Here is a 12,821-nt window from a genome sequence, read left to right as displayed (position 1 = left end):
TCTTGGCAGCCAGGTAGGAGAAGGATCTTCCTCCTGTGGTGGTTCTGCGGATCCGTGGGACGGTGGCGAGGGCGAGGCTGGCGCATCGGAGCTGGCGGGTGGGTGTGTAGAACGTGAGGCGGTCGTTGAGGTAGGTGGGGCCCGCGTCGTGGAGGGCCTTGTGTGCGTGGGTGAGGAGTCTGAATGTGATTCTCTTGCTGACCGGGAGCCAGTGCAGGTCTCTCAGGTGGGCGGAGATGTGGCTGTGACGGGGGATGTCCAGGGTGAGACGTGCTGAAGCGTTCTGTATGCGTTGCAGTTTCTTCTGTAGTTTGGCCGTGGATCCCGCGTAGAGGGCGTTCCCGTAGTCCAAACAGCTGATGACGAGGGCCTGGGTGACCGTCTTCCTGGTTTCGGTGGGGATCCATCGGAAGATCTTGCGGAGCATGCGCAGGGTGTTGAAACAGGAGGACGTGACGGCGTTGACTTGCTTGGTCATCGTGAGGGAGGAGTCCAGGATGAAGCCCAGGTTGCGTGCGTGGTCCGTAGGCTTGGGGGCGGTGCCCAGTTCCGGGGGCCACCAGGAGTCGTCCCATGTGGAGGGGGATGATCCGAGGATGAGGACTTCCGTCTTGTCCGAGTTCAGTTTCAGGCGGCTGAGTTTCATCCATTCCGCGACTTCTTTCATTCCTTCTTGGAGGTTGGCTCTGGCGGTGGCGGGGTCGTTGGTGAGCGAGAGGATCAGTTGGGTGTCGTCAGCGTAGGAAATGATGTTAAGGTTGTGTTGGCAAGCGATTGCTGCGAGGGGGCTCATGTAGACGTTGAAGAGGGTGGGGTTGAGTGAGGATCCTTGCGGGACGCCACAGATGATCTTGGTGGGCGATGATTGGAAGGGGGAGAGGCGGACTCTCTGTGTTCTCTCTGAGAGGAAGGAGGTGATCCAGTCTAGAGCTCCCTCTCGAATTCCGGCGTTGTGGAGGCGAGTGGTTAGGGTGCGGTGGCAGACTGTATCGAATGCGGCCGAGAGGTCGAGGAGGATGAGGGCGGCAGTCTCCCCGTTGTCAAGCAGGGCCCTGATGTCGTCGGTGGCCGCGATGAGGGCGGTTTCGGTGCTGTGATTCGCTTGGAAGCCAGACTGTGAAGGGTCGAGGGAGCCGTTGGTTTCGAGGAATGCAGTCAGCTGCTTGTTGACGGTCTTCTCGATGACTTTCGCGGGGAAGGGGAGGAGCGAGATGGGGCGAAAGTTCTTGAGGTCGGTGGGGTCTGCGGTAGGTTTCTTCAGGAGGGCGCTGATTTCTGCGTGTTTCCAGCTCTCCGGGAAGGTGGCGGATGCGAAGGAGTTGTTGATGATGTTCCGCAGTTGGGGGGCGATGATGGCGTCGGCTTTGTTAAAGATGTGGTGTGGACAGGGGTCGGATGGGGAGCCGGAGTGGATGGTGTTCATCGTGCGGATGGTGTCTTCTGTGCTCACGGGGTTCCAGGCGCGGAGGGTGGTGGTGGCGGGTGTGGGTTCGGTGGTGGGGTGCGTGGTCTGGGGGCCGAAGCTGTTGTGAATGTCGGCGATTTTGTTGTGGAAGAACAGGGCCAGTGAGTCGCAGAGGTCTTGTGAGGGCGTGATGTCGTTGTTGCTGGCGCTGGGGTTGGAGAGCTCCCTGACGATGCTGAAGAGTTCCTTGCTGTTGTGGGTGTTGTCTAGAGAACTGAAGTTTTGAAGCTATTGTCACTGACATAATTGCTATCAAAAGACTGACAAACACACAATGATGGTGATAGTGTCTCCCCAAAGGCCTGTAATGAAGCCCAGAGTACTTATGCTTTCTCTCAAGACCTACATCTTTCAGAGTATCAGCCTATGTTTTCATACTGTGCTTCTTGTCATGAGCACAAGATAAAAAACACAGCAATCCATGTGAAAAGGATTTTCACTTGGATTTCCAGGTTTTCAACCCCTTACACTATGCCATGCAAGATATGGTGGAGGAGTCAAATCAACTAGTTTAGTTTGTTTCTCTTTAAGTAAATGCATAAGGTTTACTATCACATGACCTTAAAGCAAGCAGTATTAAGAACATCAAGAGAGCAGTATAAGGCATGTTTAGATTCTTCATTACCATTTAACAGATGCTGCTTAAAGCCTTTGCCACAAGTGACTGAGGCTTGGGAGTCTATTAGGGACGCAAGCAGAATTGATCGCAAGAAGAGCTAAATTCCCTTATGCAAAAAATATTTCTGTCCCAATAGTCAAGATTCTTTGACTCCATTTCATGGAAAACAGAACTGTAATTATAGGATCCAGTGTTGCAAAAGGGGTGTTACGTTCGGTTCCTCAGTGAGGTGGATATCACAAACGCCTCAGGTCGACTAATATAGAACAATGTTTCTTGGCCTGCTTGCTTGTCAATGGTTGGAGCTAATAGACGTTTCAACCACATTGATAACATTGCTTCTAGAGAAGCACCATTGGAAGGTAGCAATAGCTGGCTGTGATCTCCTGTTAGCAGATCCAAGATCTCAGTGAGAACATTCGATGTCACCTCTAACATGGCAAGAAGAATTTCAAGTGTCTGTGCTGCAATAACTACAACTATAGCAAACAAAGGTTATAGCACACTAGGCTACAGAGCTTGGCGACATAGGGTGTCAGGCCTGAAGCATCATCTAGGTACTTCTGTTTTTTTTAACCCTCTAATCCAAAATGTGCCCAGACCATCCTTGAGGACCAAGCTGTATGTCTGCGGTCAAGAGAGAGAAGACCATTAAAATCAGTCAAATGTTAGAAAATTTCGAAGATTTAACCATCACAATCACTGAAACTTGGGCCAAAGCTGTTGGAGGGGTGTGGTAAAATGTGAGACATTGCTCGACACAGTGGCAGCTTCAGCATCTGATGAAGGAGGGACAGAATCGGGAGACCTCCATGACTTCCCAAATTGAAGCAACCTACTGCGTGTTTTAATGGAGGCTAATGTAAGTTTGCTAGAGATTCTTCTGAAGTGGCCAAAGACAGTAGCACTAGAGAGTCATTCTGCTGACTTTACTTCTCTAGCACCTAGAAAAGAAAGAGGAAGAGTTAGAGCTTCTTTTCATTTTTTTTAACCATGGAGTGGGGCGATGGGACTGAGACCCAAGGTGCTTGCATTATACAGCCAAAAGCTTAAGCACACTGGATCCATAATCCATTCTGAGATACCAGATGCATCTATCATATTGTCTGGTCAGTACCATATGGTTCCTGCATTTCCCAAAGGGCAGAAACCAGGTGGTGTCATGGCTCTGCCAATAAGATGAAACAATTTGAGAAAATGCCCTGAGAAAACAGCAAATCAAATCGTTGATTTTAGTATTACATTGTGAGTACCACGTGGCACCTTTATGGAATAGTGTCATCACATCTGTGACACTTTAGCAGCTGCATTAATGGAGTCCACCTACTATTACCTACCACCCATTACTGGGATAGAAAACTCAGTGTTTAATTTGAGACAGTGGTTGCCGGTGCTCAGCACCGGTACTTAATCATCGACACCGGCGCTTTTCATGAGCACCAGTTAAGGACACATTAATTTACGGGGAGATTAAGTGATTTGCTCAAAATCACAGGATGTTGAGCTGACGCCGAGACTCAAACCTGGTCCCGCAGCTCAGAAGTCTACAGCTGTAGCCATTATACCACATCCTCTTACCACTTTCATGGTTAGCAGTTGGTTCTGTTTTAGGAGGCGCTAACAGGAGAAATGGGCTGGTGCAAGCTGTCTACTGACTAGAGCCCAGCACTTATTTGTTTACAAATTAACCACTGAGAAAAATCCACATTCAACCAGGACCACAAGGATATTTTAAAAGATGAGGAATGTGTGGATAGATTAATCCACTAGGAAAGAGAGTTAGACTCAAGAAATACACACAAGATTATCCTTACAATTATAATGCCTTTTTCCATTTACAATTCTAAAAACAACACAATATAAACGTACTAGAGTAAAACGTATATTACCTGCTCCTGCTCTGTGACTTTGCTGTTCCCTGGTTCTTCATTGGATGTGTGTTCTGCAGCTTCCTTACCAGGATACAGGCAATTAACCACATGTGAGATGTTCATAATCCTATTTATTCCCTGCTCAAATGAATTGGTATCATCACTGATGGACTGACCAGTCATGTCGGATTCTTTAGAAAGGCCCTCGATAAGGGACACTGGGCCATCTCCGTGCTGCTCTGTTGAATCACTTCGCACCTCAACGGACTCAGAGCACAAGGGGCTACGAGGTGTTGGATGGGAATCTAGTAAAGCCACACCCAATGGGCAGCAGTGACTGTCTGAAATGATTACATGGTCTTCCTTGTCCGTCATCGTGATCAGAAGCTGGCTACAGTGGTTGCACCTCTCTGGAACAGGTTTCATTTCCAGGGAAAGGGAGCACTGGACAAGTGCCAGGCTGTGGTGAGATCCACAAGCCACTTGCAGTACAATGCGCCCTGCCAAGTGCTCCACCTTTTGAGGTTTGGCAACTGGGAAAGTGTTGGTGTTGAGGCCAAGCTGGCAGCCACTGCCCCATGCCCAAATTTCTCTGCTGATGGACAATGCCAATGTGTGCTCTTCTCCGCAGGCAAGCTGCAAAACCCGAACCCATTGTGGGGGCCTTGTCTCTTGGTCCGATATACTGACTGGGATGGGTTCAGGGACATAGGTTTGATTAAGAACCGCACACTGGCCAGCAGAATTATCTCCCCACATGTAGACCATACCCCCATCCATCACAACTCCACTGTGGAAGCTACCAGCTGCCACAGACACAGCTCGCTGTCCAACTAGAGTCTTCTCCAAGACAGGGCCAGAGGAACCATCTTCTTTCATGCCCTGCCTCCATGGCAGTCTTCCATTGCTGTAAACGTCGCCACCTGAAAGCAGAGCATCGACAATTATGGTTTCAACATGTGGATCACACTTCCCTATTACTTATGAAAAGGGTGTCTCTTTTATCAGTTATGCTTGGGAGCAATTTAGCTGGATGAAGGCTTGGTCTTTGTGCATACAGAGTGTTAAACTCCCTAGACAAAGAGGATATTCTGTCTTTTTACTGAAATATTGGAGGATCACTTCATTTAATTTGTTAGTTACTATTCCAAATGTTAATCTCAGGTTATTATTAATTCCAGTCTTTATTGCTGCCCACCCCCCCCATCAGTTCTCACTTTTTTTCACTAAAGAAATACATCCTCCCTGGCGTGACTTTTTCAGCCACCCGTAAACTTCATAATGCACTCAAAAAAAGGTCTAACCTTCAGTGTGTTCTCAATCATGTTAAAAGGTTACTAATAGTGTGAAGCTAAAGCTATTCTCTTGGCCACTTCGTCTCTCCTTGACTTTATGATGAAAGAGAATGGGCCAATCTACAGCGCAAACGTTTTCTACTATGTTAACATAAATGATTTATGCTTTGTATTGCTAGTTTAAAATTAAAATGATTTTTGGTTTAGCATTTACACTTTCAAACTGGTGACTTTTAAAATTCACTCTCTGACATATTGTGGACAACACTAATATTTACACTGGCCTACGGGGAAGCCCATTGCTTATCACTGCTTGGCTTTCTGGGCTCTCCATCTTCTCACATTTCTCCCTTCCCTGGTGAATAGCTTAGTTACCATTATGATTGGATGACTTGAACTTGTCCTTTGTTTAAATTCAGGAAACAGCTTTTTTATTTTGCCTTTCGCAAACCATAAAACGATGTGTTTTTCTTGTTCTCTCCCCAGTGTGCTGCTTCCTCTCCCCACATGACACCCCCCTTGCGCTCTATGTTCCTTATCCCAGCTCAACACTAGCTTCACCTTTCCTGTCTCACTCAACATTTTTCCCTTTTCCTCTGAGCTCCTCTATTGCCCCACCACTCCATGCTTCTTCATGCCGCTCAGCAGCATTCAGTTGCTTTCCCACTCCTCTGCTGCTCAATTCTCCTGTCATTATTTTAGTTTCAATTCTTTTTTTCTGACGTCCCAGCAGCTGCAGTTTTGCATTCAGGCCCCTTATTTATTGATTATGCACTTTTGCGTAGTTTTTACTATTTAATTGACTGCTCCAAGACAGGTTTCTGGCATCTAGGAATGATAAATTAAAAGGAAATATATATGGCTACCACAGAATCATGTCACAAAGTGTGCATGAATGTTTACAAGTCATCACTTTGGAGCCAGCCATTTCTTGTATCATTTTTTGCAATACTCTTTGGCATGGGAAACAATCTTTTTTTGCCCATCTGCCACAAGCACTGGCAAAGTCAAAAGGTTGACTAATGCCTTTTAAAGGAGAAACCTACTGGCTTTGTCACTGCTTTTTAAATATAATGGGGAATCTGAGCTCCATGATGGGGGTAATCTGTATAATTGGATCTCATCAAGGTCATTTTTCTCAAAATACATAGAAATAAAAAGTTACAAAGCGCTAAAGTTGGAACTTAAGGAAACCTTTTAACCAGTGTTACAACCACGTCTATTTCACACCCAGAGAAGTCTTCCCTCAAAGGAGCAGAACTTGCTAAAACGAGATTTACAAGTCAAACAATTATTAGGTACTAAAAGATTTTTTTTTAAAGAATGTGAGGGGCACCAAATATATACTCCAAATACAAAATTCCATTTTTTAGTTACATATAATTAGTTCTCACAATATATAATGTCAAACATATGTGTTTCGACAGTCAAAATATTACAGTCCTCTATTAGACAGTTTTCTTAAATTTAATTGCAAACCTATTCATAACCAACTCGTTTTTAGGTCTCGCCTACGCAGCCCGCATGCGGTACATAGGAGGGGACCTCTTGGAATCGATTCACTTTTTTGACCAAAAACGTGCATGCTTTGCATTGCTTTCAATTGCAACACGTGCACATTTGGCGTTTCCCTTGCGGGAGCGAGCAGCGGCGCAATGTGTTAGCAATTATCGTGCTCGTTCCCGCAAGGTAAACGCTGCGTGTCCCTGCTCCCGGCCGCACTACCCCCACCCCTCCCACTTGTTTTAATTAGCTGCCCCTCTTTCACAAGCTCTTCCTGGTTGTGAGTTTCACTATCACATGACCTGTCAGGGAGGAAGTGAGAGCCCAGCAGCAGCCCTGCGACGCTGAGCAGAGGGAGGAGGGGACTCCGCACTGAAGTTTGTGCGGAGCATGAACAGCGACCTCACCGCCGCTGGCCAGGTGAGCTACCACGGGCACCTATCGGCATTCCGCGGGGTCCACCGACTTCAGCTTGCAAAAGGCACATGGTGGGTCCTGGTTTTCCGACGGGATACCCTTTTTAGCTCCCAGGTCGTCCTTCTTTAGCCCACGGGGGCCTTTACCTCAGTCCCTCGCCCTGGTCGTAGCTGAAGACTCAAGCTTCAGTCCGCAGTCACCTCGGGCCCATTCCAGTCGAAGGATCCGAGCTGCAGCCGGGCCGAGGGCGCTGCAGCCCACGTGTGTCTTCTCTGCAGTCCATAGATGGTAACAGTAGCTTCAGTCCGCGGGATGTCCTGGCTGTACTCTGGAGGGTGTTCCGACATCACTCCACAGGGTGTCACGACGACTGCACACCGCAGGATGTTCCGACTTGCACTCTGCAATGGTGACTGACTGCATAGCACTGAGTGGCTGACTGGAGAATCCTAACTGTGCCCCAAGAGGGGTGACTGAACTCGGGAAGAGATTGCCATGGGGCTATAAGCAGGGAAGCAGGGGAGACTCTTGGGAGGATAAAGATAATGTGGCAGAGGGAAGATGGGGAGCTGTTCACCTATCAGAAGCAGGCGCCAGGCTCACACCGCTCAGCGCTTCCGGAGATCCAACTAAAAGGAATTGCTAGACACCCTTCTGGTCCGCTTTGTCTTTCAGCCATCTCATTATGTTTCAGACTGCTCCAATGTGGGATACTTTATTAGCAGTGTCTCTATGGCAGCGTTGGCTTGGGCTCTTCATCTGTTGCAGAATCAAATCCATGCCTAAATAATTACCATCCTTTCAGAGGACATTTAAGATGGTCGAGAGGCCAGCTAAAGAATTCACTGCAGAAAAGGAACTGTGCGACATCTAGCAATGCTCATGTCCGATCTTATTTGACCCATTTTTGTCAACTGGCTGATGAGATCACCTTGGTGGAAAGAATCCAGATGACACTTTCTGACAGGGACTTAACAAAAAGATTAAGGATTAATTAGTGCATTCATCTAGACCTAAATGCTTGTCAGAGTTTTTGTAGAGATGTACTCTCATGGAACATTGACTGCTGGAATGTAATAATGAAAGATGAAAAATCAAGGTTATGGTCCTCTCCACTTGTCTCGAGTCTTCTCTATTCAGATCAGTGAGTCCACTTATGCTGATAATACAGCCTGAAGAGCCAATACAAACTGGAATTACTAGGGGTCCGCTGTCTGAAGCTGAAAGAAACTGATGGAAAAGAACTGGACTGTACTGTTACTGCTGGCAAAATGGTGGTTTGGTTAGAGCAAGTCCTATTTCCCCAGCAAGGAAATGTGTCTTCCTGGCATTAATAACTCCCCAAGAGCGTGCAATGACTCGACTTTCTTTCAATATTTCCAACGCAGAGTCTGCTTTCACCCCGAAGAGTCTTTCGCCATTGAACGGGCATATCCATTAAGGATACTTGCACATCGCCAGAAAATCTGGTCGATCTTAAACATCTGTATCTTCTAAGTACGACGCAAGTGCCAATAGTCCTGCCAATACCAGTAGTATCCAGGCATGTACATATTATATATTTCGCAACATCCTGCCCAGCATGTAATGTCTGAGCCAAAGAAGCTCGGAGGTCTTCTGGGACAGATCACAAGATCTCAGTGGCCATGGCCCACAAAGCATGCATCTACCTGCCCAATAAACGAACCACATTTATAGTCTTAAGGAGCAAGTTATAGAAGAAAACATTATTTTGCCAAAATGCGACAATTCTATTGGATTCCTTCTGTGGAGGATTAGTCAGGAAGAACTTCGGATTGAAGGCGGTTTGGTTAGGATGTCTGGATCAACAGGTGCAGGTGTATGTTGACCAGCTATTGCCCAGCTGACTGGAGGGCAAGAACAATGCTTGGACCATTCAGCCATCAGGTGACATTGTCCCTGGATTTCTGAGAGAATGTTCGCTTTTTTTGTCTCATTTGAAAGAACCTGAAGTACTAGCACCGCACTAGCCTCATGGACCACCACTGCAAACGAGGCCCTTTTTTCTGTTAGTCCATGATGAAAGTCGAGGTTTTTTTCAGGAAAGCCATCTAGGCCACTTGTATTTTGTAAATCCAAGTATAATGCTTCATCGGTATAGCGGAGGGGTGGGGGGGGGGAGGGGGTAGCATTCCCTCCTCCTCATCACTGCCCTACGGGATCTTTAGTTTCTCTTGTATATGGTCATAGAGCGAGAATTGAGCCTGTGCTGCTACTTGCAGCGTAATAAAAGCATCTGGCTAGAGTCAAGTAGCAAAACCAGTTTAAAGACTTTGTAGTGCGTCATCCGTCAAGTTCAAGCCTAGGCTGACGTTGGTTCAGGATTCGACCTAAATATTGGGTTCAACATGCCAGGAACAAGCGTGGCTCTAGGGGCTGGCGTAGAATTCTGTATTGGAGTAGGTATGGGCCCTGTACTGGATCACAAGAGGACTGATGGAGTTGGGGGAGACCCACCAGCAGTAACCTGACTAGAGGCCCCATCAGCTCCGTGGGGCTTGAAAAGGCACCAGGGGACCTGGAATCGCACCAAACGTTTGCAGCATGGCTCCCTTAAGCCTGCTATCTGCTGCAGGGTCAACAACAGCCCTGGGAAATCAGGGCAAGCTGAGGAATCAGTTCTGTAACCAGGGACTTCAAAAGGGTGCGATGCTCATCCAGACGCCCACACTTTCTCTTTTGAGCTAGAGTGGCAAGAAGGGGTCGAGTCCTGCTTTCTCTTTTTAAGTTTGGACTTCAAATTCAATTTACCAGAAACCCTGGAGCTGAAAGTAGTTTGCTTGCAGGAACAGCCTCGCAACTGAGAGCAAACCTGCAACTTGGAGCGAGAGTGGGTCCTGTGTTTCGAACGCAAACTCTTTTTGTGTTCGGCAACTTTAAGTTTTGCCGACATGTCCTTCTTTGCATTTGGGTGCATAAGGTCATACTAGAAGCAAGACTAAAGTGTCGTGATAGCATACCAAATACCAAAGGCACACACACCTCTTGCAGGTAAATGACCTGCATCTCCTTCTTGCAGTTTTGACACGGTTTGAAACCTGTAGGTTTCGGAGGGGACATTGTTCCCTAATACACTGTCTAATCATTTCTCAGTCATCGGAGACGGACAAAACTGTTTTTTGAACAAGTTTTTCTTCTGCGAAAGCCACTGCATAAGAAAAGATTGCACTTGCTACATGAATGATTTATTATTGGTTTCAAAAGCTTCTTTGCTTAATTTCTGAACATTTTGGGGAAATTACCATGCACTCACATTACATTGTACAGCAAAAAAACTAGTTTGCGATTTCCGTTTCACACCGAAATAAAATGAGAAAAAAGGATAAGAAAATATAAGAGGGTGGAACACCCTGAGTGGCTCATCACACAGCAGCCAACCCACGAGCACAAAACATAGCAAATATATGTGCGCAGAAGCACATCCCTAGTCAGAAAGTCCTCAGAAAGGAGGTTGTAGGATGTGGGATTTGGATGTCTGCATAAACCTCAATCAGAAAGGATGAGGATTAATTCAAGAGTGAACAGGCTCAGTAAATCTGAACCATGTTGACTCTGCCGACAGTTCAATGAGTGTGAGCAGTGGGAGAGAAAAGTCAGCTGACTGAAGCTGCATCCGCCTGTACTTTCAGGGAGACATTTTCATCAACAACTACCATCAGTCTATCAGGATGCAAAACACTGGCTCGGGTGCATTGGCCAACAATGTCCTTCCTGAGCTGCTGCATTTCTCTTCTTTTAACAACAGTGGCTAGGCTAATATTGTGGAACAAAAGCTCTGTCTAGCTCTGGCATCGTATCTTTCCCTTTCCCGTTGTGCACTTCACAACTAACTCCCATTGCATATCCTTCTATCGAGTCAGTTATACCGTAACATGTAAACCCAACTGTTACACTTGGTAGAAATGTTTGTGCTATTCTTGCTGTTAGAGAAATTGTCGTGCTGTTTTAATTCTATTCGGTGTGGTTTACTTATGTACTAAGCAACAGTGTGAGAATGTTGAAATAAAGGATTTTAAATATAAAGTGTATTTTCTTAGTGCAGTACTTGTGTGTAATATTCTAAAGAATAAAACAAAACAAGTTACTTACCTGTAACTGTAGTTCTCCTGTATTGGAGCTTTCATAGATTCACATGCCTGAATCATTCCCCGTCGTCGAGACGGGAGTCTCCGGTACATAAAAAAGCATTGCTTAGTAGTATAAGCCTCAAACCCTCTAGAACACTCCTGAGAGAACCTCTTGCCCCTCAGATTTTCGTGCACTTGTGCCATAACACCTTTTGTGCTAAATCCGAGGTGAGCCTCTCAGGGGAGGAGGGTGGGTTGCATGTGAATCTATGAAAGCTCCAATACTGGAGAATTACAGCTACAGGTAAGTAACTTGTTTTCTTACTCCAGTATTGGAGCTTTCATAGATTCACATGCCTGAATCAGAATAGCGAGCAGTAAATCATAGCACATGTTTTGTTACCCAAGACCTGGAACAAGGGAACATATGTAGTGTGATAAAAACGGTCTTGCCATACCAATGCACACAGATAAAACACTCTGCAAATTACATACAATGCAATAAATAACAATAACATTTGGAAATGTGACCAATAACGGAAGGAGGGATGGTAAAGAGGGCTCACTGTTACTGGATAAGGTTCCTCAGTACCGCTTCTCCCACCGCCACATCTCTTCCTGTGGCTGCATCCAAGCAGTAATGCCTGGTGAAGGTGTGCGTACTTGTCCAGGTCGCTGCCCTGCAGATATCCTGGATCGGCACTCCCGCAAACAAAGCAGTGGAGGTGGACACTGCTCTTGTCGAATGGGCACGGACTCGTGCATTCAGAGGTCGTCCAGCTGCCTGATGACAATACTCTATCGCACTGGAAATCCATCTGGCAATGCCCCTTTTTGACAAAGGAAAACCCTTTCTGGGTGCGCTGAAGGCGACAAAAAGTTGTGAAGACTTGCGGAAAGGTCTAGTCTTTTGCAAATAGAACTTTAGACAGCGTTGGACATCCAGCAAGTGGAGAGCTTTTTCCGCCGCTGTTGTTGGTTGAGGAACAAACCGTTTGAGAATTAGTGGCTCATTTAAATGAAAATCAGTTGGTACTTTTGGAATGAATTTTGGATTAGTCCCGAGTATCATTCTGTCCTCTTTGAATTGTAAGAAAGGGTCTTGGATCGTGAGAGCCTGTATTTCCCCCACTCTCCTGGCTGAAGTGAGCGCGATGAGAAGCGCAACTTTCTAGGACAGGAATTTAAGACCTGCCCTGTGTATTGGCTCAAAGGGCTGTTTCATTAATTGGGAAAGAACAATGTTCAATTGCCATTGAGGTGGTGGAGGCTTTACTGGAGGAAAAACCCAGAACAATCCCTTCATGAATTGTTTGAAAACTCTTGCGGACCACAGAGATGGGCCCGAGGAAGTCCTTCTGTAGCATGATATTGCGGCTAGATGTACCTTTATAGAAGTATGAGCCAAACCAGACTTTGCCAAAAGCAAAATGTATGGAATAATCTCATGCGCTGCCGAGTTTAGAGGATGAATGTTACATCTTTTGCAACATAAGCAGAATCTCTTCCACTTCATCCTGTACGTTTTGTTCGTACTATCCGCTCTGGCTCTCGATAGTATCT

At 46.3% G+C, this 12,821-nt stretch overlaps 1 protein-coding gene across 2 annotated transcripts in view; it reads right to left on the bottom strand.

The window, feature by feature from the left end:
• The window catches only part of ALS2 (alsin Rho guanine nucleotide exchange factor ALS2), a 1,262,853-nt gene that overhangs the window by 1,092,636 nt on the left and 157,396 nt on the right, over positions 1-12,821 (bottom strand). For both annotated transcript variants that reach the window (XM_085648975.1, XM_085648976.1), the window contains exon 4: positions 3,974-4,878. In XM_085648975.1, coding sequence (XP_085505101.1) covers positions 3,974-4,878 — 905 coding nt within the window. The remainder of the gene's footprint in view (positions 1-3,973; positions 4,879-12,821) is intronic.

The sequence above is a fragment of the Triturus cristatus genome, chromosome 3_2, assembly GCF_964204655.1.
Source record: "Triturus cristatus chromosome 3_2, aTriCri1.1, whole genome shotgun sequence".
NCBI classification, from domain to species: Eukaryota; Metazoa; Chordata; class Amphibia; order Caudata; family Salamandridae; genus Triturus; species Triturus cristatus.
This window is presented reverse-complemented; position numbering and strand designations above follow the sequence as displayed.